The sequence below is a fragment of the Melospiza melodia genome, chromosome 2 (genome assembly GCF_035770615.1).
Source record: "Melospiza melodia melodia isolate bMelMel2 chromosome 2, bMelMel2.pri, whole genome shotgun sequence".
Classification (NCBI taxonomy): domain Eukaryota; kingdom Metazoa; phylum Chordata; class Aves; order Passeriformes; family Passerellidae; genus Melospiza; species Melospiza melodia.
Genome location: NC_086195.1, coordinates 62,000,526 through 62,021,952, shown reverse-complemented (window position 1 = coordinate 62,021,952; position 21,427 = coordinate 62,000,526). Strand labels below are relative to the sequence as shown.

Here is a 21,427-nt window from a genome sequence, read left to right as displayed (position 1 = left end):
AGGATGATGTTATGATGCTTGTATCCCCAGTCCTCTGTTTTATTTATGCTGGATGTTATATTCTGTGCCTTCAAGACTGGCTCTGAAAAGCGAAGTTTTGTTTTGTTTTCAGCCTGCTCACTCCCCCACAGCTGACAGGATGCAGACAGGGAAGTCCATAGTGCAGCTTTCACTTTTTGCTCTTGCTTTCACTTCTTGCTTTTGCTTTGGCTTTTTGCTCTTGCTTTCACTTTTTGCTCTTGCTTTCACTTTTTGCTCTTGCTTTCACTTTTTGCTCTTGCTTTCACTTTTGCTCTTGCTCCTGCTTTGCTTTTGCTTTTGCTTGTTAGTTAGTTTAGCTAGGCAGTCCGAATTTTTCCCTGGACTGTCTTTCTTTCCCTTTTCTTGGAACTAGTTGAGCCTGCTCTGGACTGGGACCTGGGAAACATTGAGAATTTTCACTTTGTGGCCTGCAGCAGCCATTCCCAGCGCCGGAGGGCTGATAACAGGAGAGACTTTCTGAATTTGTCATCTTTTTCAGAGCGGTGAAAGAGTTTCGTCATCTGGTGTTGTTCACTTTGTGTGCTGGGGGGTGCTGTGCCTGTTAAACAAATAGGTTCTTTCCACTTTTCTCTGAGGAGTCCTTCCCAAACCAGTTGGGGGGAGGGGCCGTGTGGGTTTGCTTTCTGGAGGGGCTGCCTTTTGGAGGTTTTCTCCCAAATTTGCCATAAACCAGGACAGTTGGAGAACAGCAACTTCTGGAGTACAACTTGCCTGGTCCTTTCTTTGTGAAATGGCTGAAAACTTGACTGATTTGCAGCTCCAGGATTTTCAGGTTTTTCCTAAAGCTGCCAGAGTATTTCAGAGCAATTTTCCTCAGCTTAATATTGAAATATATGAGTGAATAGAGGCAGTATAACAATAAAAATAAAAATGAAAGGAGCATGTGTTGTGAACACTTTTGCTTGAATTTTTTAGTTCTTACTTAGGTAGGTAATAGAGCATGTCACCTGTTGATTCACTGAGAGAAAAGAGAGAAAACAGTAGCTATGGCATTGATTATGTAGGAGGAATAATTCCAAATGCTTGTAGAATCTGTATTTCTTATAAAATTGACCTGAAGCCCTGAAGGCAATGTAGAAAGATACATACTAGACGTGTAATGGAAATAATGAAGACTGAATCCAGGGTCAGGATGGCAGATGAGTAAATCCAATTTCCCTACTGTTTTCTCATTTTTTAATTTTATTTCTTTATATATTTACTTGCAGTGCTTGTAAATATAGTAAGTAGTAAGTAAGTACTACTAAGGAGTACGTAGTTTATCTTGCCACCTTAGAAAAGCTAGTATATCACTGTCAGTTTCACCATCACTGTTTTTATTATTGAATAATAAAAACGTAATGGTGAAATTTCGCTTCACTTCCTGGTCAGAAGTTAACTGAAGTAGTGCTGCAAGTCTGGTTCCTAACGCTGCCTGGTGAACGTTCATTAAGTCTGCTCTTCCCTTGCTGGACAGCAATATTTTCAGCTCTTCCATCCAGCCTCACCATCACAAGGGTCACTAAAAGCCCTGTCTCTCCAGGGCTGACTTTTGACGAGCGGGACATCATTGAGGGAGCGTTCCGGCAGGGCCTGGTCCGGGTGCTGGCCGCCACCTCCACGCTGTCGTCGGGAGTGAACCTGCCCGCGCGCCGCGTCATCATCCGCACGCCCACCTTCGGGGGCAGGCTGCTGGACATCCTCACCTACAAGCAGATGGCTGGAAGGGCTGGCAGGAAAGGGGTGGACACAGAGGGTGAGCAGAGCCTTTATTGGCATTCTGTCGGAGCGGTGTTAACCTGATTAAATCCAGGGCGGTGCTACGCAATTAGGGACTAATCATGATGAATTCCTTCGGTGTGCTGTATGATTAGGTTAATCAAGATGAGTTTGTTTGGTATTAATTTGTTTGGTATTAATGGAGTAAAAGTTGTAATTCCCAGGGGATTGTTTTCACTGCCTGAGACTGACTTTGGTATTTATATGTCAGTTACTTCAGGGGCAGGCTATTTTTGCCTTTGAATTCTTGTCAGCTTCTAAGGCTATGTTGTTCATTTGCCTTAATTCTGTGATCCATGGTCAGTTGACTAAAGTGTTTAGAGTTTTAGTGAGAAAATTTGCAGTAAGCTCTCATTGGATGGGCCTAAAATGTAAGAAATGCATGTCTACAAAGTCAAGTCTACAACCCTAATTTTACAAACTTCTGTTGTCTGAAATTATGATTTAGATTTAGTAAACTTAACCATCAATTTTATGTATTTTGAAAGTAGTAATGAGACAGACAAGGAAATATGATCAGTAGTTCACAGGTAATATGGCACCTTCTTGCATACAGTGGCACTGACTGATGTTCAACAAAAAAATCCTGCCTGTTATTTTAATTTGCAAAGAAAATTTATCTTTGTGGATGATTGCAAAAAGCCACATTATGCAGGTATAAACACAGTAGAAAAGAAGAAGTTCAACAGATGCGGGAAGTGGGATTCGCCCTCCTGACTGTTTGATTGGTGCTTGCTGGAGCCCTATGTAAGCAGACTGTTCTTACATTTAGCTTTCTATTTTTGCCTGAGTAGCATAGCAACAGAGCATTTTGCGACCTATATCTCTGCGAGCTCTCCCTGTGCGTTCAAGGAAAGGGCAGCTGCAGGCTGGATTTTGAAATTTTCCAGACTTTCTCATTTGACTGCAGCAGGCAGGTGTAAAATTACATTATTCCTTGAAGTTTCTTCTTTTTCTCCTTCAAGTTACAATAATTAGTACCCTTTTTGACAGTTCTGATGTGACAGTTCTGATGTGTAAGCAGTTGATTTTATGCTGATGAGCTTCATGAATGTACCATTTTTTTCCACTCCACAGAGTCTTTTGGATGAGAACATAAAGCTATGTTGCCAGCTGCTACTCTGTCACAGAGTAGGGAGACTGGAGGACAGCAACTTCAGCTGGAAAAAGTGCCTTATGTGGATATGAAATTTAACTGACAGACAAAAGATAAATGCTGTTGGGTTGAATTCCTCCTCCTCTCCCAACATTATAGTTTTGGATTGTCTTACATTTTGGTTTTTAAATTTGTTTTTCTTGATTTGATAGAAACTTAAAAATATAATTTTGGAGAGTGAAATGTGTTTCTTTTAGTATTCATCAAAACTATGGTTTTACCAAGAGAAATAGGTAAAGCTGAACAAAATCTAGAATTTAGTAAGGCCTTTGTAGGTTTTAATGGAGTTTTATGCCTGGATTTCCAGAGTTTGTCTAGTCTGATGCTAACCTGGACTTCCCCTAGTACTTGAAATGTTCAATAAGGGATATTGGAACAGTTCAGTTCCTTTTTTAAAAAATTATTGTTTACTAGATTGCAGTTAGTAGCTTTGAATTATCAGTGGCATCTTGGGAAAGAATATCCCCCAAGTCTTGTACAACTGTCAGATACTGTAGAGCTAAGTGGATACCCATCTTCTGTCAGATTTTCTTTTAGGTACATCACTCTGAAAGAGTCAAAGGGAAGTTTTCAGAGGAAATTTTCAGGTCACATCAGAATCCAAATACAAAATGAATAGATGTTCTTTATTGCTAAAATAAAAATAAGCTTTTCTTTCACCAAACAATGCTTTACAGGCAGTTTATCTTACCTACTCTCCAGTTCTGTCAAAAGTACATGATCAACTGATATCAACATTTTCACCTGGCAGGATTAAAAAAATCAAAGACACATCCTCTGAACATCATTTCATTCTGTAGTTAATTTATGTAATTATGTTTAAGCTGTATTTCGTTACTTGCCTACGCTGCATTTATTTATTCTGTTCATTAAATTTAAGTGCAGCTGTGTTTTCATTACCTCTGGATTTGCTAATTACTATAGCATTTCCACAGCTACAGTTTTATCTTAAGTTAACATTCCTAGGGTCATACTCAGATACTCACTACCAAAATTACCTTGTGTCCAGACTACATGCCTTTAAATCTTAACAAGTTATCATAAATCTGCCATGATATTTAATGTACAGCTAATCCAAAACTAATGTTCTTCTCTTAGTCAAAGGCAAATGTGCCTGACCCATAATTCATTTATCCTGTACCAGTTGACAAAGCTTGCAACTACCTAAGGTCTTCAGTGATCCAGTTTCTCCCTAATAGCTTTGTGGAAAAAATATCCTTTATGTGACCACTGTGTTTTCCATGGTTAAGCTGTACTGATACATGGAAAAACTCCACAACCTGTAAAAGTTGTGAAGTAGGTGTGTATTTATTCAGCAGGGATAACTCCTCCAAAGATGTGTGTGCTTTCTGAAGAACTTCACCCTCTCTTTATTCCCTGAGAGGTTCCATGTGCATCAGGTTTTGCAGTTCACCATGCATATTCATTTCCTAGCCCTGCCCAGCCCTGCTTGGCATTATGATTAATAATAAGTGCAGTGCTCTGGTGGTCATGTGGTGGTTGCATGGGAGGAAGCAAACAAGCTTTCCAATGTCTTCTTCAGGGTGGACTTGTCACCTTGTCTCCTTGTGCGTGCTCCCCGCTCTCTTGGTGGCAGTTCAAACCACAAGGCTGGTCTAGGCTTTTCTGGGAGCCTTGCTTACCTCAACAGCCTTGCAAGTCTGGTACTCTTTCCCTCCTGCTTTGGGAAGCAGTTCCTTATCAAAATATCCTTGCATTTTCTCATTTTGTCTTTGCAAGCACAGCAAAAGTTAAACAATACACATGATTAAACAGCTGTCCTTAATCAATCACCTTTTAGTTTCTAACCCCCTTGCCTCATTATTATGATCTCATTAAAGGAATTTACCCATTATTTTCATTTTTCTTTTGTGGCTCTGGGATGGTTTTTTGTCTCCCACAGAGTTTCAGTAGTTGGAGATTAACTGAACAATGTCTGACAGGGAATTTTAAGGTAGGATATATTGAGATGTACTTTCAGTGGAAACCATGCAGGATACTTATGTGTATGTGTATATAAAAGCATATAGGAAAGTTTAGAGGATGCATAGTTACTTAGATTGGTAATTTTGGATTTCTGAATTAGTTATTTCTGGAATGAAAGCTGGTTGACTTAATACAAACTGTCAAAATACTGTACAGCTTTTATGTTTTCTTATTACTTTTGAAAATTTTTTCAGTTTATTAATGTAATGAAAAAGTCAAATTAATGCCACTTTATATTATAGTTCCAGTCAACTCCAGAACAAGAAGCAAGAGTGATTCAGCAGCAAAGCAGATGCACAGAGAGGCTGTGGATAACTTGGCAAGACCTAAACTAGCCTAATGTAACTTTGAAGCTGGCTCTGCCTTAGTTCTGATGTACTAGCTGTTCTTACATAGCAATTCATATGCACTATGCACATTTTTTCTCTTATTTTGTTACTCAACTTTTTTGAAAATACTTACAGTTTTCCATTCCAATAATATGTCCTTGGTGAGCTGTGTGCAGCTGTTATAGTGCTAAGATGCAGTACTAAAGTAATTGGTTTTGTATTTGTTTTGTTTTTCTTCTCCAATAGGTGAGAGCATTTTAGTCTGCAAGCCCTCAGAGAGATCAAAAGGTGCTGCTCTACTTCAGGGATCTCTCAAGCCTGTTTGCAGCTGTTTGCTTAGAAGAGAAGGGGAAGGTGTTGCTTCTAGCATGAAAAGAGCAATACTTGAGGTATGGGACACAGGGATTAGAATTGTGCTTGGACCCTTGCAGGGTGGCTTCTTCTGTGACACCACCAAATGTTTTCTGTGCACTTCTTTTTCATGTGTTTCCTCCTTTGTCAAGCCAGTCATTTATTTGGCTCTGCCAGCTTGCTTCAGTATTCAGCATTTTGTCTAGTATGTTTCTCTGCTTGCTGCAGATTGGGACACTCAAAGAAGCTTTGCTGTTGTGTCTAGATGTACTTGGGCAGGCAGAACTAAGTGTGATTCTTAAACTTTGGGTGCGACCTGACACTGTTAACTGGAGGATGTTTGTAAATACTGATCCTAGAGGCTTTGTAGACTGAATTGGGCCATAATGACATTTGTGGAACCTTATAGGGTGTCTTATTTTCCCCCTCAATTTACCTACCACTTCTGCACAGGAATGATTGAAATTTTGGGAATACATTTTGGGTGAGCAAACATGGATGGTACCCAATTTGCTCCCTCCTCTGTAGGGTTCCTATAGGAGTAAAAAGGACTAAAAGGGTTTCATTTCACGTAGGTGAGCTTATGTCCTTTTCCAAAGCTGCTTTTGGGTTTGAACTTGGATTAGATACAAGATTCTTTAAATAGAATCTGTTTGCTATACTTTTACTGTCTTTTGAAAGCTTTTGTGAGGCTTAGAACTGAGTTGTACTTCCATAGCTTTTGAATTTTAGCAGACCAATGGAATTTCTAAATGCATTTTTCTGCATAAGAGCTATCTAAAAGAAGGGGGTTCCTTTAAGGCAAAACCAAAGTCCAAGGTGAACAAAATCACTCTCAATCAGGAAAACAATGGTGGTGTATAGCATTCATATTTATTAAGAGAAACCTTCAGTATGCTGAATAGCCTTACAAGAACTTCACTTTCATGGTTGGCTTTTTGTATTCACAAAATTGCAGTTTGTATTCTAACATACTTTAATATTTCACAGTGTTGGCTAAGAAAAATGCCTCAGGCTAGTCTGAAATCTGAATTGCTGCTATGTCTACATTCACTTTCAAAATAAGATTTTGCTAATCATTCTTTTCCATAGCTTAGTCCTCTTACTTCTGCCCAAGATGACTGACTTCTTGCCAAGAACATCTTTAAAAGTTACCTGTTGCTTTGCCTCATATTCCCGTCTCTAGGAAAATGGTTCTTTAAAATTGAGATGATGGATCACTCTTTGATTCTCTGATCTGATGTTCTGTCCTGCTGCATCTCTGGCAATATGAAGAGGTATTTTTCTTCAACAGATCATAGTGGGGGGAGTAGCCAACACTCCAGAGGATGTGCAGACCTATGCCTCTTGCACTCTGCTTGCATCCAGCTTGAAGGAAAGAGAGTGGGAAAATGGGAAAGAGCAAGACAAAGCACATGCTGGACCTATCGAGGCTTGTGTGGCATGGCTGCTGGAAAATGAATTCATTCAGGTTGTGGACTCTGGCAATGATGTGAAAGGTAAAGCTAGTGTTCCTCCCAGTGATTGCAGTTTTGATTTGCTGAGTAGATGTTCAATGTAAATTAACAGTAAGGACTTCTCTGCATTTTTATTGTATGTTAAAGAATTGTTTATCAAGAATTTTCTGTCTTTCTGGAAGGTATCTTTACACCTCTTTTATCATATTTTGCATGTACATGTTCTTGGAAGGCACATCACATCACCTACATATCACTTGCACATCACCTCTAAGACTGATGCATCTTAGTCTAAAAATTCCCAAAATATTTAAAGAAAGCAAACTTTTACCACAGGATTGGTGCATATTAGCTGCAGACTGCGATTTTTGTCTTTCTAAAGAGAAAAAGGCTAGTTTAGACATAGGCAAGGCTAAACCTGTTATTGTTTCCATTTTTCTGTCTTCAGAATGGAGACATACACTATTTCTTATTGAAAAAGCAGCTGTGAAAAGTTAAAAATCTCTCAAATGCAGCACAACCTGAAAATTATAATAAACTTGCACCCAAATGTTTCTCTATGTAATACATATATATTTTTTTTTTTTTTTTTAACAGCAAAGGTTTATCACCCAACACATCTTGGTTCAGCTACTCTTGCCTCTTCTCTTTCACCAATTGAAGCCATGGAAATCTTTGCTGACCTGCAGCGAGCTATGAAGAGCTTTGTTCTGGAGAATGATCTGCATATTGTCTATTTGGTAGGTTCCTATTCTGTGTCTTGTATTTTCCACTACCAAAACTAAGGGGAGACAGCACAGTGCGAAGCTCTTGGCAGCTCCATGAACACAGGTTTGGGTTTTTCTGTGCTTTGCTTAGCTTATCCTTCATGAAGAAAAGTTTCTAAATGGAAGGTTCTTCAGAATGAGTGTGTTACCATAGTGTCTATTGTGCAGACAGGTGCTGGGTGCCATTTAACCCCTTCTTGTCACCCTTGACTTCCTAAGATTTCAGAACTTAAAAACTTTTGAGCATAAAATAATTGTAGATTTTCTGAGGCACTTGAAATTGATGAAACAAATTGGTTTTTTTTGTTTATGTATGTTTGGGATCAGCAGGCTTAATTTCATATTACTTTTGGAGGCACAGAAAAATGTTGGCCTTTTAGTATCCACTTTGTTTCCAAAAAGCCTCAGAGAGCCAGACCACTTCCTTTCTATGGGTGGGCCTTTCTTTGATTCAGTTACAGTGAAATTCATCCCTGATTTAGTTTACTTGCCTGGTGGTGCTGCCAGAGCTGAAGGAAGGAGTGTGATAAATCTTTTAAGGGAAAAGTGTCCCAGAGCGTGTCAAGATTTATGAACACATACACCTGAAAAGCTAAGCACTGCTATTTAAGACTCGGAGAGGAAGCCATGAACTTGTGAAGATTATTGAAGAAACCAGATGGATTTGCACTGAGCTGCTTGGGATTCATGGCTGCTAGAGGCCCATCATGCAGTCATCAGCTGAAATCTGTCAGTCAGCTTTAGCCTTTTTTAGGAGTAAGGTTTATTCTCTTTACCTGGATGATAAATCAAAGGCAGAGCTTGGGAGTCTTGTCTGGTAAGAAAGTTCAAGAGGAATGTGCTTGCAGTTACAAAGCTTGTTGGGCTGGGAGGCAGGGGCAGGCAGGAATCTGAGGGTACCTGTCCCTGCTTGGTGAATTCAATAACCCACTTATGGGCTAAAACAGATTTTTTTTTGCATCTACTGCTGTCCCATATGTACTCATATCTCTGTTTTAGGGGACCACATTATATTTTGTTCTATTTCTGCCAGATAAAATGAACTCCTTTGTGTTATGCACCAGTGAATTTTTTCCCTGTTTGCATGTCCAAAGCAGAAAAAAAAGGGTGAAATTTGTTCCTGTTCTGGGATAGAGGCAGCAATGGCATAATGTTTTTATGCTGTACTTTTTAATTGCAGCAGCTTGTCTAAGGTTATTTTAAATCATACACTGTTGAACAAAATGTTCTTGAGATTCTCTTCTGTTAAGCTACTCTAAAACACTTTCTTGCAAGGCTGTTCATTTTCAAGGCCAAAGGTTTATTTCATTTTGTTGCTTTTTTAGTTTTTTTAAGTATTGTTCTTCATGTGTTCCTTATGATCTACAGGGAGTTTATCTGCTAAAATGCTGTTTAATTCTTTTACGCTTGCATCTTTTACATGTACAAATATGAGACTGAATTCCAAGCCCTTGTATTTTAGGAAAGTTGATTAAAACAAATAAGGATTTGCTAGACAGGAAAATAGTTTTCTTTAAAGACAAAAAACAAATCACAACAGAATTCCAATAAACAACAAAAGATAAACCCCCATCTTAATAACTTTTGTTCTTCTCAGCAGATGAAGAAGCATGGATGATTTACAACCACATAGGCATCTAGTATTCTGTGCCATTTAACATTTGTGCCAAGCAACTCTTAGTTCTTTCAAAATAATTAATCTTGCTTTATATCGATAAAGGTATGAAGACATTTTGTCTCCTCATAGAGGAACTGACTCTGTGCTGACTAAACATTAACAGAATTGGTTTTATGTCTAAAAAACATTAAAAAAAGTTCTGGAGGGCTTTTTGTTAGTGTTAATAAAAGTGGAGATTTTTTTGTACTCCAGGTAAATGAAAGCTTCAGCAAGTTCTGGCAAGTTCTGTGTTGTTCCTGCTTTATCAGAGGCTGTGGGAGTGGTTAGTGTGATTACTCGTGGTTTAAAAAAGTTGATAGATGTCTGTAAATTATGTTAAAAAAAGAATAAAATTTTGTTTTCTTAAAGGACATTGAAGGCACAGCTTAAAAATAGTTTAGTGGCTTGGATTTAAAGAATAATCTGACAAAGATTTTAAATTGTTTAATCATTGGAGGACCCATATGAGTCAGATCTCATCAGTACAAGTATTACAGAAACTGGATTAGAAGAGCTTTTACTTTCTTCATGGTCCACGCCTGTGACTCAGTGCCTTTACGTCGTGCGTAGGATGCTCTAACCACATTCCCTAGGCTGTAGTTTTGTTTACCCAAAACTCTGTTTAGTTCTGTTTATTTCTCTGAAACAGTTTTTTGCATTGTGTTATTTTCTTTAGGTCACCCCAGTGTATGAGGAGTGGACCACCATTGATTGGTACCAGTTCTTCTGCCTATGGGAGAAGCTGCCTGCCTCAATGAAACGTGTGGCTGAGCTGGTGGGGATTGAAGAAGGCTTTCTAGCTCGCTCTGTTAAGGGCAAAATCACTGCTAAAACAGAGAAACAGCACAGACAAATGGCCATCCACAAAAGGTAGCCACAGAATGTGGGTGTGAAAGTGCAGAGATCAGGGGCTATAATATTTGTAATGCATAGGCTCTGTGACTGTTTTCAGGAACTTGCTCTTTTTCTGAGTGAGCTGATAGGTCAGAGAACCTGGACCTGGTCTGCTGTGGTCTGAGAACACTGGTGGCACAAAATGTTTGTGCTGATGTGTTTGGAAGCCATCCTCTTTGCTTCTTTTGTGTGCTGTACTGTAGTACTGTTCTGTACTATGTATCACAGCACATTTTGGCATGTACAGTAATGTGCCCCAGATGACAATTTCATTTCTTCTTTTACTTTGTCAACAGGTTTTTCACCAGCCTTGCCCTTCTAGATTTAATCAGCGAGGTTCCTTTACAAGATATGACCAAGAAATATGGCTGTAGTCGTGGTCAGCTTCAATCCTTGCAGCAATCTGCTGCCACTTATGCAGGCAAGTTGTCTGAGCAAAATACCCAAGTCTGCTATTAGGCTAGTCTTAGGCTAGACTGGTTTTTTTTTTTTGTCCTTCTAGATTTGGGGCAAAGATAGCCACAGTGTGGTACTGACAGCAAACAGCCTTATGAAACCACTTATGGATTTATAGCTTAACCAGTGTTTTCCCCTGCTGTGGAACCACAGTGTGCAGTGGGAAAGGGGCCAGCTGAGGGGAATCAAGCAGTGTGCAGCATGCTGAGCTCTGTGGAAATCAGCTGTGTGCTGTGCAGGAATGTAGCTGGTTCAATACTAAGTATGGAAATTAGTGCAAGTCCCTTCTAAAGCTTTGCTCTATGAGGAAAGAATACCTTTCAGCATTGAGTAAAGTTTGGAGCCTCTAAGATGGGTCATGGCTTTCTTCTGAATGCAAAATAAATTGGCCAGGAGGTATAAGGTTACAGTTGTCAGAACAGAGCGAGTGGCTTCTGGGTCATTTATCAGCAGATCACAGGAGGTCAAACAGCTGCTACCTTTAACTTCCCTAAGAAGGCTGTGTGGGTGTGGAAGTAACAGCCCACCAGTGACCAAGATATTTTTTTTCTGTTGCCTAAATCTTTCATTACTCCGTAAGTGGGTTTTCAGTTTTTAAGACAGTTTTAGCTCGACTTGCGAAACCCTCTGTGTGGGCTGCAGCATGAGTCAAAGCCCCAGAATGAAAAGGTCACGCCAACTGATGCAGAGTAGTTTAATTTAATTCTGGTAGTATAAATAACTTCTTTTTTTAAAACTTTTTAGTATAAATAACTTTGTAGCAGTTTCATGATTCTGTATTTCCAGTGTTAATAGTTTTCCCAGGAGTAATCTGGGAAGTAAAATGAACTATCGATATGACATAGAGTTAAGAGACATGATAAAAATTGTATTCTATAATCAATTAGTGAGGAATGCCATGTCTTTCAGTGGTTTTCATTGTCTGTAGATGCAATCTGTGAATAAGAAACTGTCTTTTCTGTGCTCTTTTCCTTCTCCCATGCACTGGGGACTGCAGTTGTAACCTGTATCATGGGATTTGCTACCTCCTATGATGCTCTCAGTAACTGAAATCCTGCAGACCAAGGTCTACTTTTATGGATGTCAGTGCTGGGTTTCCTCAAAGATCTATGGCTTCCCTTAATGACTCTCATCACTACTTTTTCCTTTGCCTTTTTTTCTCAGTATGATTCTTTCATAGGACTCCTGTTTCAGGATATGCATGTGCTTCAAATATTAGCATCTTTGAAAAAAACAGTGTCATTCAGAATTTCTGCCTCACTGATTAACTACTTAATTGCAGATTGTGTTCTGCAAGACTAGCTCTTACTCATAGCTGTGATAAACACGAGTTAGTTTTTGTAAATAATGGAAGGTGAGAAATGTAAAGTGAGTGCTGAATCAGATTGGGAGGTGGAGTGTGAATCCAGCTTAGTAGAACTGGAGCTGGAGTTCAGACATTAATGTCACTTTTGTGTTCCAGGAATGATAACAGTTTTCTGTAATCGATTGGGCTGGCACAACATGGAGATGTTGCTGTCTCAGTTCCAGAGCAGGCTCACTTTTGGGGTGCAGAGGGAGCTGTGTGACCTGGTGCGGGTGTCTCTGCTCAATGCTCAGCGTGCCAGGGCACTTTACAGCGCTGGCTTTGTCACCGTGGCTGACCTCGCTAAAGCCAGTCCTGATGAGGTGGCAGCTGCTCTGAAGAGCTCAGTACCATTTAAAAGGTGAGAAATCACTAAGTCTGAAGTCAAGTAAAGGACTTTGTAAGGTGAAGGGTTACAAGATGAAACCTGCAATAAAATGTGGCAACCCTTTGGAACTTTGTGTCAAATATTAAGTTAGAAATAACTTGTAGGTCTCTCCAACTGATCACAGTCGTTCCATGATTTTTCTGAAATTAATAGAAGAACCTTGTATTTACAGGATAAGTTTTTGTCACTGAAATTTTCTTCTTATTCTTCTTTTCAATGCACTGTTTAGTCCTGGGTAAATTGTCAGTGCTTTCTGGGGAGTTTTTGCTGCCTCTAAAAGGCAGCTTCACCATATGTTCAACGATTTATTACTGATTATCTTTTGGGATTCTCTTGTGATTTATATGTTAGTGCAGTAACAAGTTTCCTTGATCAAGTACTTGTTGGACTGTGCCATGATACTTGTCTGGTTCATGCTTTTGAAGTTTTCTTAATTTAGAAAACAGTACATAGAGGGTGATTCATTGAGACCTGCCCTGGCAGGGAATTGGGACTTGTCTGGGGTATGTTAGAACACAGAAATCTGGAAATGCTTTTGGGGTATGCAGCCAGCAATATCTTTCATCAGCATCTATTCATATTTAGAAAGAGTTATTTCCAATTGAATTATTTCCCATCAAGTGCATTACATTTTAGATAGAGTGCTTCTGTAAAGGAAGCTGTGAAGAGAGTTGACATGGGAGCAGAAGAGTTCCAGCTCCTTGTGTTTGTTGCATTCTGCATGGATGTTTACCTGTGCCTGTTACCTTCCCCACAGTGTTCGCAGGGCTGTGGATGAGGATGAAGAGGCAGCAGAGGAGCGCCGGGCCGTGCGCAGCATCTGGATGGCTGGAATGAAGGGCTTCACTGAAAGAGAAGCAGCCTCTGTCATTGTGGAGGAAGCCAGGAGACTTCTGCAGCAGGATTTGGCACTGCTGGGGGTGCAGTGGAACCCAGAGTCTTTTCTCGAGACTGATACATCCTCTGTGATCAGCAGTGAGTCAGAACTGGAAGACAGAGTGCATAGATCAGATGGAGAGGAGTCTGCTGAGTCTTCAAGGGTGTTAAACAAAAAAGGCTGCAGAGTTCAACACTGTAATGGCCTTGGTTCTCAGAGTGGAAACTTATCAAATATTAAAAAGGGATGTAAAAGGCGCCTGAGCAGTAGCACAGAAAGCTCTGTATTTGAGAGTGAAGTCCTGGGCAGGAAACAGGCTCGAGCAGGAGAAGGCAAGGGTGATCTTGTGTACAGTGCTAGAAAACGGCCAAATGTGTGCAGAGGAAATGAAAACATAGAAGATATTTCTCTGGTCAAAACCAAGATGAATTCCAGAACAGCAGTCCCAGAGCACCTTACTGAACACGGGAAAACGCCAACATTGAGACAAGATTCTTCAGCTTCTAGATTGATAAAAAGCACAGACACACGTTTAAATCGGACTAGGAACAAAAATACCTCTTCAAAACTGCAGAGGTCACTTCTTGAAGATTCAAATAAGCTTAGCATAGATATACAAAAGCTGCCTGTTTCCCACACCACCATCTCTACAGATAATTCTGTTTCAAACCAAAATAATAAGGAATTTATGGAAGCAGATTCTGTAACTCATGAAGTCTCAAGTTCTGTACAGATGGGGAGTGTTAATATTGGGAAGAAAGATAAAATGGAAGGATTATTTACAGAGCCTAACACCACTAATGAAGGCATGCCTAAGGGGAGAGCAGGTTTTCAGGCACCCGTTATGCTGAAGGGTACTCCACACACCAGTGTGGAGACACACAGTATTGTAGGATATAGAGGGATGCCTGGTAGTGCTAGGACACAGAGAACTGACAAAACTGATGTTAAGCAGAATAAAAGGAATAAAACTCAAACAGATGGGAGCTGTGCTGAGGCGAGGATTGATAAGAATTTTTGTCCTGGTGAAGAGAAAACCTGCAATATTCACATTCAGAATGCTGGCAAAAATGGGAATGAAAGGCCCAGTGGAATATTGTTGCAAGCTGGAGCCATGCAGAATGGTGACAGTCATCCTAAAGATCTTCTGAAAGGGTCTTTAGTAAAATCCAGAGGTGTTTGCAATGCAGATGGTGTTCAGAATGATCCAGCCTCTCATCTGTTTTCTGACTCCAGAGACTTTGAAGACAGCATCCAGTTGGATACTCAAACTGAGATGATAATAAAACAGGAGGGAGCATCTGGAATCACAGGACAGCAGGGGATACAAGGTTCAGAGCTGGCAGCAATACCACAGCAGGAAGTATCAGAAAAACGAAGCAGTTTATGGACTGAGAATGATACTGATAAAACGCTGGCTGCAACAGTTAGGACACTGAGCTTCCCAAGTCTTATCACAACAAATGACATTACAAAAAACACAACTCAGCACTGTAGTAATAAAGTTTTGGAATCTGGAGGCCTTAATTTACAGCCTGTAGTGAAGAAAATAGAACCTGCACCTTGCCTTAAAGAGAGTGATTTCTCAATGACTGACTCACAGCTACACAGTTTTCTACAAGATTACCAGACCCAAAATTCAGTGGAAGGGGAGGGTGTGTCTAAAGACCTGAATAAAGCAAGCTCCCATTTTGGTAGGGAACACATTGTACAAGTAGAATGCCATCCTGTCCCTGAAACAAGCCTAAATATCAGCGATAACTTGCTGTTTGATGAGAGCTTCAGTAATGTCAGTGACCTTTCAGCTGTTCACATCATGGAAGCTGATGGAAAGGACCCTGTGGCTTTGCTTCCTCCAGATGGTGTTTTGCAGAATCCAGGGCCTGTTGAGAATAAATTTGACGTCGGTGACAATCAGAAAGAACATGAGAATCCTGCACAGTGTAACAATGTGTCTCTAGCTTCCTCAGATGTAATAGCAGAAGTTTTAGACCATGGAAATTCCCCGTCTTTTCTGAAAGACATTCCTTCTACATTTCAAGGTCAGTCAGGATTAAGAAACTCGGCCATTTGTAACAGTGACCCCAGACCAAAAGATTTAGTAGGAGATCAAGGTGAAAAGCTCCAGAGAAGCCACCAAGCTTTTGAGAAGAACCCCCATCCAGTGGTGTGGACTGAATGCTCGTTTGAACTAAGCCCAGGATTGCAGGATGTGTTGGACAAATGGCCTAGCCTCTCAGGCATTGAAACAGCTTCAGCAAGTTCCAGTTTGAAAGGAGAGTTACTTGCTCCTATTGTTAGTCAAGAGCGAGATCCAGTTTTTGAACCTGACTGTTCTGAGCAAAAGCCTTTGCCCACTTGTCACGATTTAAAAACCTCTTTCAAGGTTAAAGAAAACAAAATGGAAAACTTGGATCTTCAGGAAAAAGATGGCATAACACTTCAGCTTGAGGGAAGCAAGAGAACATCCTGTCCTGCAGCAGATAGTAATAATGGGTTTATTCCTCCCACACCTCCCAAAGAGCCTTTTCCAAAATGTTCTCTTTCTCTCCCATCTGCAAGAAAGGGCCAAGTCACCTGCAAGAAGGAAGGGCGGACAATTCAGCTGCAGCAGAATAGTGAGGGCAATGCAGAGCAGCAGGTAAAAACATTCCAGGACAATCTTGAGTGTCTAGACCCAGCTGAGGCAGATGAGATAAAAGATAATTCCATTGTAGACCAAGGCTTTTCACTGCAGCTATCTCAGGATGTTTTTCCATTTGTTCCCTTAAGTGCTGAAAGTTTCACTATTATTGATGTAGCAAGCGACAGAGCACTTTTCCAGACTTTTGTTGCAGAATGGAGGGAGAAAAGCAGATTCTCCATCTCAGTGGCATGTGAAAGAACAAAGTGCTTTTTGTCTCCCAAATCAACGATTGGTGGCAAATTCAAAAAAGGTCAGTTTCCTGTTCCAGTGCATTATTTTGTGAACAGCATGTGATATCTTCAGCTTAAAGAAGCCTAGAGAAGGAAAGGATATGCAAAAAAGGAGGAGAATCGCTGATATAACAGAATCATGGAGTGTTTGGGGTTGGAAGGGTCCTTGGGAGATTATCCAGTCCAACCCCCCTGCTATAGCTGGATCACGTAGAGCAGGGTGCACCGGATCATGTGCAGGCAGCTTTTGAATATCTCTAGGGAAGGAGATTCCACAACCTCTCTGGGCAATCTGCTCCAGTGTTCTGTCACCCTCAAAGTAAATAAGGTTTTCCTCCTGTTCAGATTAAGCCACCCATAAAGCATCCCTTCCAAATTCTGGCATTTTCTAGCAACCTCTTCAAGAGTTGTGATAGAAGTGTGTTCCTTCCTTCCACTCTAAAAAGCATTTCATATTTGCCTGTCAGAAATCTATTTTGATAGTTAAGAAATGTTGCTGTTGTTGTTATGGTGATGTGACAGCAAAGAATCTAACTGCTTAGTCTTGTCATTTTAAAGGAAGAATATGTTTTAAAAGCAGCAGCAAACTGCAGCATATGAGTACTTCTGCGGGGGAAAAAAAGAAGCAAAATTGCAACAACCCAGAGACTGATCTGAATTTCACACGTGCTTACATTGAACCAAATTTACATTTTGAAAATATTTGAAAATATGTAACCTTGGTTCTGAGGCAGTCACAGAAGAATATTCAGATGCTCTCACATACCAACTAGCTGCTAACACTTCATTACTGTCACCAGAGGCCTATCAAGGAAATGCTTGACACTAACTCTCCATCCTCTACTAACATGCTGCTCCTTTGCTTTACTACGACATGATAATATTCAATCTTAGGCTCAACTGTACATATTTGCATTTTCAGGATCCCAAATCCTCTGTATTTATGGATGCCATTTTATAATAGTAACTTCAAATTATTTCTTTAGTGAGTTCTCCTCAGCGGACACAAGTTAAAGATGAAGGATTTCCTGTCCAGGGATGTGAAGACATCTTGGTAGTTGGACTGGCAGTGTGTTGGGGTGGAAAAGATGCTTATTATATCTCTTTGCAGCAGATCCAAGACCAGAGTGGTAAGTGAGCAGACTGGCTCTTGCTGGGTTATTTGACACTGCATCTGAAGAAAGTTCCTTCAGCAGAGAGGGTTCTTGGAAGTGCTGATTGTCCTGACCCCAGCTCACTTGTGTGGTGGAGTAATTGAGCAGTCTTGGGTGGTAAACACCCTTGGACAGGTTGCTGTGGATACATCTATAGCACTGTGTAACAAGGGCAGCTAATTGGCTTGGACACTGGAGTGTGAGCATGCATATGGCTAAAATATTCGCTCAGTCCCAAGTTCTCTTTATCTGACTTGCTTTTTCCTTTAAATCTCTTCCAATTTTTGCTCTCCAGAACATATCTAGCACTCATATGATGAAGAAAGCCCAATCTGTGCTAAGTGACCTTGTGACTAGGGTTTGATTCCTGGCTATCATTTGTTTGTTAGTACAGACACAGCATATTGCTTTTGGGAGCCTAGTCTAGTTTGATAAAACATGTAATAGTGCTACAGATGTATTGTTTGTTCACTTCAACTAAAGCTTTTGTGCTCTAGGTTGTTGCGTTCAAAATTTTTCTCTTGCTGTTTTTATCATGTAATGGGATAAAAGATGATTTTTGCTTGTATTTCCTGCCTTAGAAATCAGTCTGAGTTTGGCACCCCCACCTTTGGATCAAAGCCTACCTGTGACAGAGAGACTGAACCATCTGCAGCTGTACCTGCAGAAGAAGACCAAGAAGGAGCGCTCACTTATCATGTATGACTTCATCCCGCACTACAAAACTCTGCTGATGGCTTGTGGCATCTCCTTGGAAGGAAGTTTTGAGGACCCAAAGGTTTGCAGGATTAAGAAATTTCTCTTGGATGAAACTACTAGTTTAAAAACAACAGTGGAAAGGCAGGAGTGCCTTCTGGTACTTCTGTTAATTCAGTATGAATCTGTCCGGAAGTTTAGTGAAATTTTCTTTCAGTGGGCAATCTAGAAGAGTATTTTGAGGAGACATTTGCTTTGTTCTTGGTGCCTGCAAGAGAAACAAAGAGTTTCAGAAGTTACTACATTATTATTTCATACCTTACTTGGCAGGGGAAATGAAGATAAATCTTTCCCCAGCCCCAGTGGACAGGACTTAACTTTTGTTTTGTTGCACTAAGAAGCCTGGGACTGTAATGTCACAGGTGCTTCTGGTCAGGTTATTCCTTCTGAGAGCAGAAGACTCTATAAGCGAAAGATTTACCCACTATGAATACAGACCACTTTGCTACCCCTGTTTTCTCAAAACAAAACAAGGTTTACATGGAATTTCAAAAGGTTTGAGTACCAGTTGCAACTCAAATGAAACTTTAGCTTGAGGTAAAAGCACCTTGTTGCTCATGTTACAAAAAGCTCTGGGTGCACAGAAAATGCTGTTGTTTTTTAAAGCTGGCTTTGCATATGGGCTGAACAGCTTCATTGCAATACTCAGCTCTGCAGGAAAGTAGCTAAGGTGTTCAACACAAGGACAAACATAGATTTTTTCATACCAAGACATAGTTTTAGGATGAAATTGAAGAGCAGTAAAAGCATCTTTCCCTTCACTGTTCCATGTAATAGTCATACACTCATGTTGGTTCATTTTAGTGACACAATGAATATATACATACCTCCCCAACCCCATGTATATACATATGATTTTTTACTTCTGCTTGCATGGCAGAGGCAATGTAGAAATCTGTGCTTCATCCTGTTTTGACACAAGAAATTGAAATGTACATATAAATTAATTTGCTATGAAGACAGGGGTTTAAGCTCTACGAGGAGTAAAATATCCCATGCAGAATTCTTGGCATTAGTCCTGTTCTGCAAAAGATAGGAGAGCTCAGCTTGGCTAATATTCCAGATCAATAGCAAGTTCTGATCTCCAGAAAGTAATTTTTCAGATTAAACATGTTTTGATCCTGATTTCTGTATTTATTCCCTTTGAGTCAAGTTTTAATAAGTGAAAAGACATTTCAAGATGTCTTTATTTGACAGAGGGTATATTTTCAAAAGTACAGAAATAACTTTTCTTTTAGAAAGAAACAGCTTTTCATTCTCACTCAAGAATTAAGCTCTTCAGTGACTTAGGCCCTGCTGAAGGATTTTACTGAAATGACCCAACAAATTATTGCAGTTTACCTGCCAAATGAAGAAAGAAAACATCCACTATAACATTGAATTAACTCCTGGCTAAATATTTGCATTTTATTATCACTAAAAGGTAAAAAAAATGTCTCATGGAGGTCTCCCTTTTTAAGGTTGCATGTTGGCTGCTGGATTCTGGCTCCAAGGAGCACACCCTTCACAGCATGGTGACCAACTTTCTCCCCAGTGAGCTGCCCCTCCTGGAAGGAGTGGGCACGGGCCAAGGGGTGCAGAGCCTGGGGTTGAGTGCCAGCACTGACCAGTCTGGGCGGTACAGAGCAGCCATAGAGTCTGTGCTTGTCTTCAATGTCATGGACCAGCTCCACAAGGAGCTCCACAAGGAAAATCTGACAGGTAGGGAGACATCCTCCACTTGGGGGCAAAGATGGAAGGTAAATACAGCTGTGCTGCCAACAGGCTGAATGATCCGTGCAGAAGAGAGGTGCTTTGGAAGATCTTATTTAAATGTGTTCTGTCAAAATGCTTCATTTGTTAAATGCTTTAATTTGTTAAAAGAAAAGAAGGAAATTCCCTGGAAGCATTTTTATTCTGAAAGAAAAATTAAAATATAATTCTTATATCCTCAATCTCCACCAGTTCCAGTGGTTAAGGCTGTAGCAGAGTCTATTCTAAGTCTCTAAATTAAGCAGATTTGTACCTCCCAGGTGAGTGCCTTGGCCATTCTGAGGGACTTGTGGGTCTGTCTATGATTCCTCGTGAAGATTTTCAAAAGTTTTGGGGTTTTCTTGTAAGAAGTAATTCCTAAAATCCTCAAATGTTTTCTGAAGGAATTCCTTGCTCTTTGGCCTGCCCATACAGCATGATTTGTCATGTATGCATTGTGTCCATGAAACTCTTGTGGTTCCATAGTGAATGATCCCGTGTGTTTGCACTGATAATTGCTGAGTGCTTGTGCTGTTTTAAAGCAAGCCATCCAAAAAAACCCCCAAAACTATACTATTGGTGGTCATTATAATAGCTTCCCCTAAGTTATATCCAGGGCTGACGATTGTGGTATAATCCTGCTGAAGCATTTTATTGCAAGTTTACCACATCATTTATGATTGTTACAGTTGAACCTTAGAACATTTTAAAAAGATGTGGGTGGTGGAATTAATGTGTATCAAGTTAGAAAGCCTTACATTAAGTAAGGCTTAAATGTCTGCAGTTTATAAAATGTTGATATATGGAGAGATGTATTTTTTAGAAAAAAAATTGACAGAAGCTGCTTTCTTTAATACCTTTGTGATAGGATGTTCTGGAACACTGCACATTATGAAATATTTCTTATTCTAGAAACAAAAGTATTTAAATGAAATCTACAGTAAAAGATTTCAGTGTGTCAGAACATTTCAATATTTTCAAAATTGAGGATTCTTTTTTTATTTTTTAAATGAATGTGTTTATCTGCAGATGATCTGTTTTATAAAAGATTTTCTTTGGTTTGTACTTACTACAGATGTATTTTCTAAAGTGGAGATGCCCACCCACTATTGCTTGGCTCTGCTGGAGCTGAATGGCATTGGTTTCAGCACAACAGCCTACGAAACGCAGAAACAGGTCATGCAGGCTAAACTGAGCCAGATTGAGACCAAGGCATATCAGCTGGCAGGGCACAGCTTCTCCTTGACCAGCCCTGATGACATTGCAGAGGTACATGAGGGTTGGGGTGGGAGGGGGAGAACTTCCCCAGAAGTTATCATCAAGAGCCTTTGGCTAAAATAAGAAAAAAAAATTCCTAATGGGAAAACAGCGTGAAGAAAATCCAAGGTGCAAACCCAGCTCTGCTGA

General features: G+C 40.1%; 1 protein-coding gene across 1 annotated transcript in view; it reads left to right on the top strand.

Moving 5' to 3' along the window:
- Nucleotides 1-21,427, top strand: part of POLQ (DNA polymerase theta) — a 52,755-nt gene that overhangs the window by 15,632 nt on the left and 15,696 nt on the right. Inside the window, exons 9-20 of the mRNA XM_063150303.1 lie at nucleotides 1,565-1,777; nucleotides 5,518-5,660; nucleotides 6,917-7,121; nucleotides 7,677-7,819; nucleotides 10,180-10,373; nucleotides 10,694-10,818; nucleotides 12,316-12,559; nucleotides 13,344-16,399; nucleotides 17,366-17,509; nucleotides 18,115-18,311; nucleotides 19,750-19,990; nucleotides 21,096-21,289. Coding sequence (XP_063006373.1) covers nucleotides 1,565-1,777; nucleotides 5,518-5,660; nucleotides 6,917-7,121; nucleotides 7,677-7,819; nucleotides 10,180-10,373; nucleotides 10,694-10,818; nucleotides 12,316-12,559; nucleotides 13,344-16,399; nucleotides 17,366-17,509; nucleotides 18,115-18,311; nucleotides 19,750-19,990; nucleotides 21,096-21,289 — 5,099 coding nt within the window. The remainder of the gene's footprint in view (nucleotides 1-1,564; nucleotides 1,778-5,517; nucleotides 5,661-6,916; nucleotides 7,122-7,676; nucleotides 7,820-10,179; nucleotides 10,374-10,693; nucleotides 10,819-12,315; nucleotides 12,560-13,343; nucleotides 16,400-17,365; nucleotides 17,510-18,114; nucleotides 18,312-19,749; nucleotides 19,991-21,095; nucleotides 21,290-21,427) is intronic.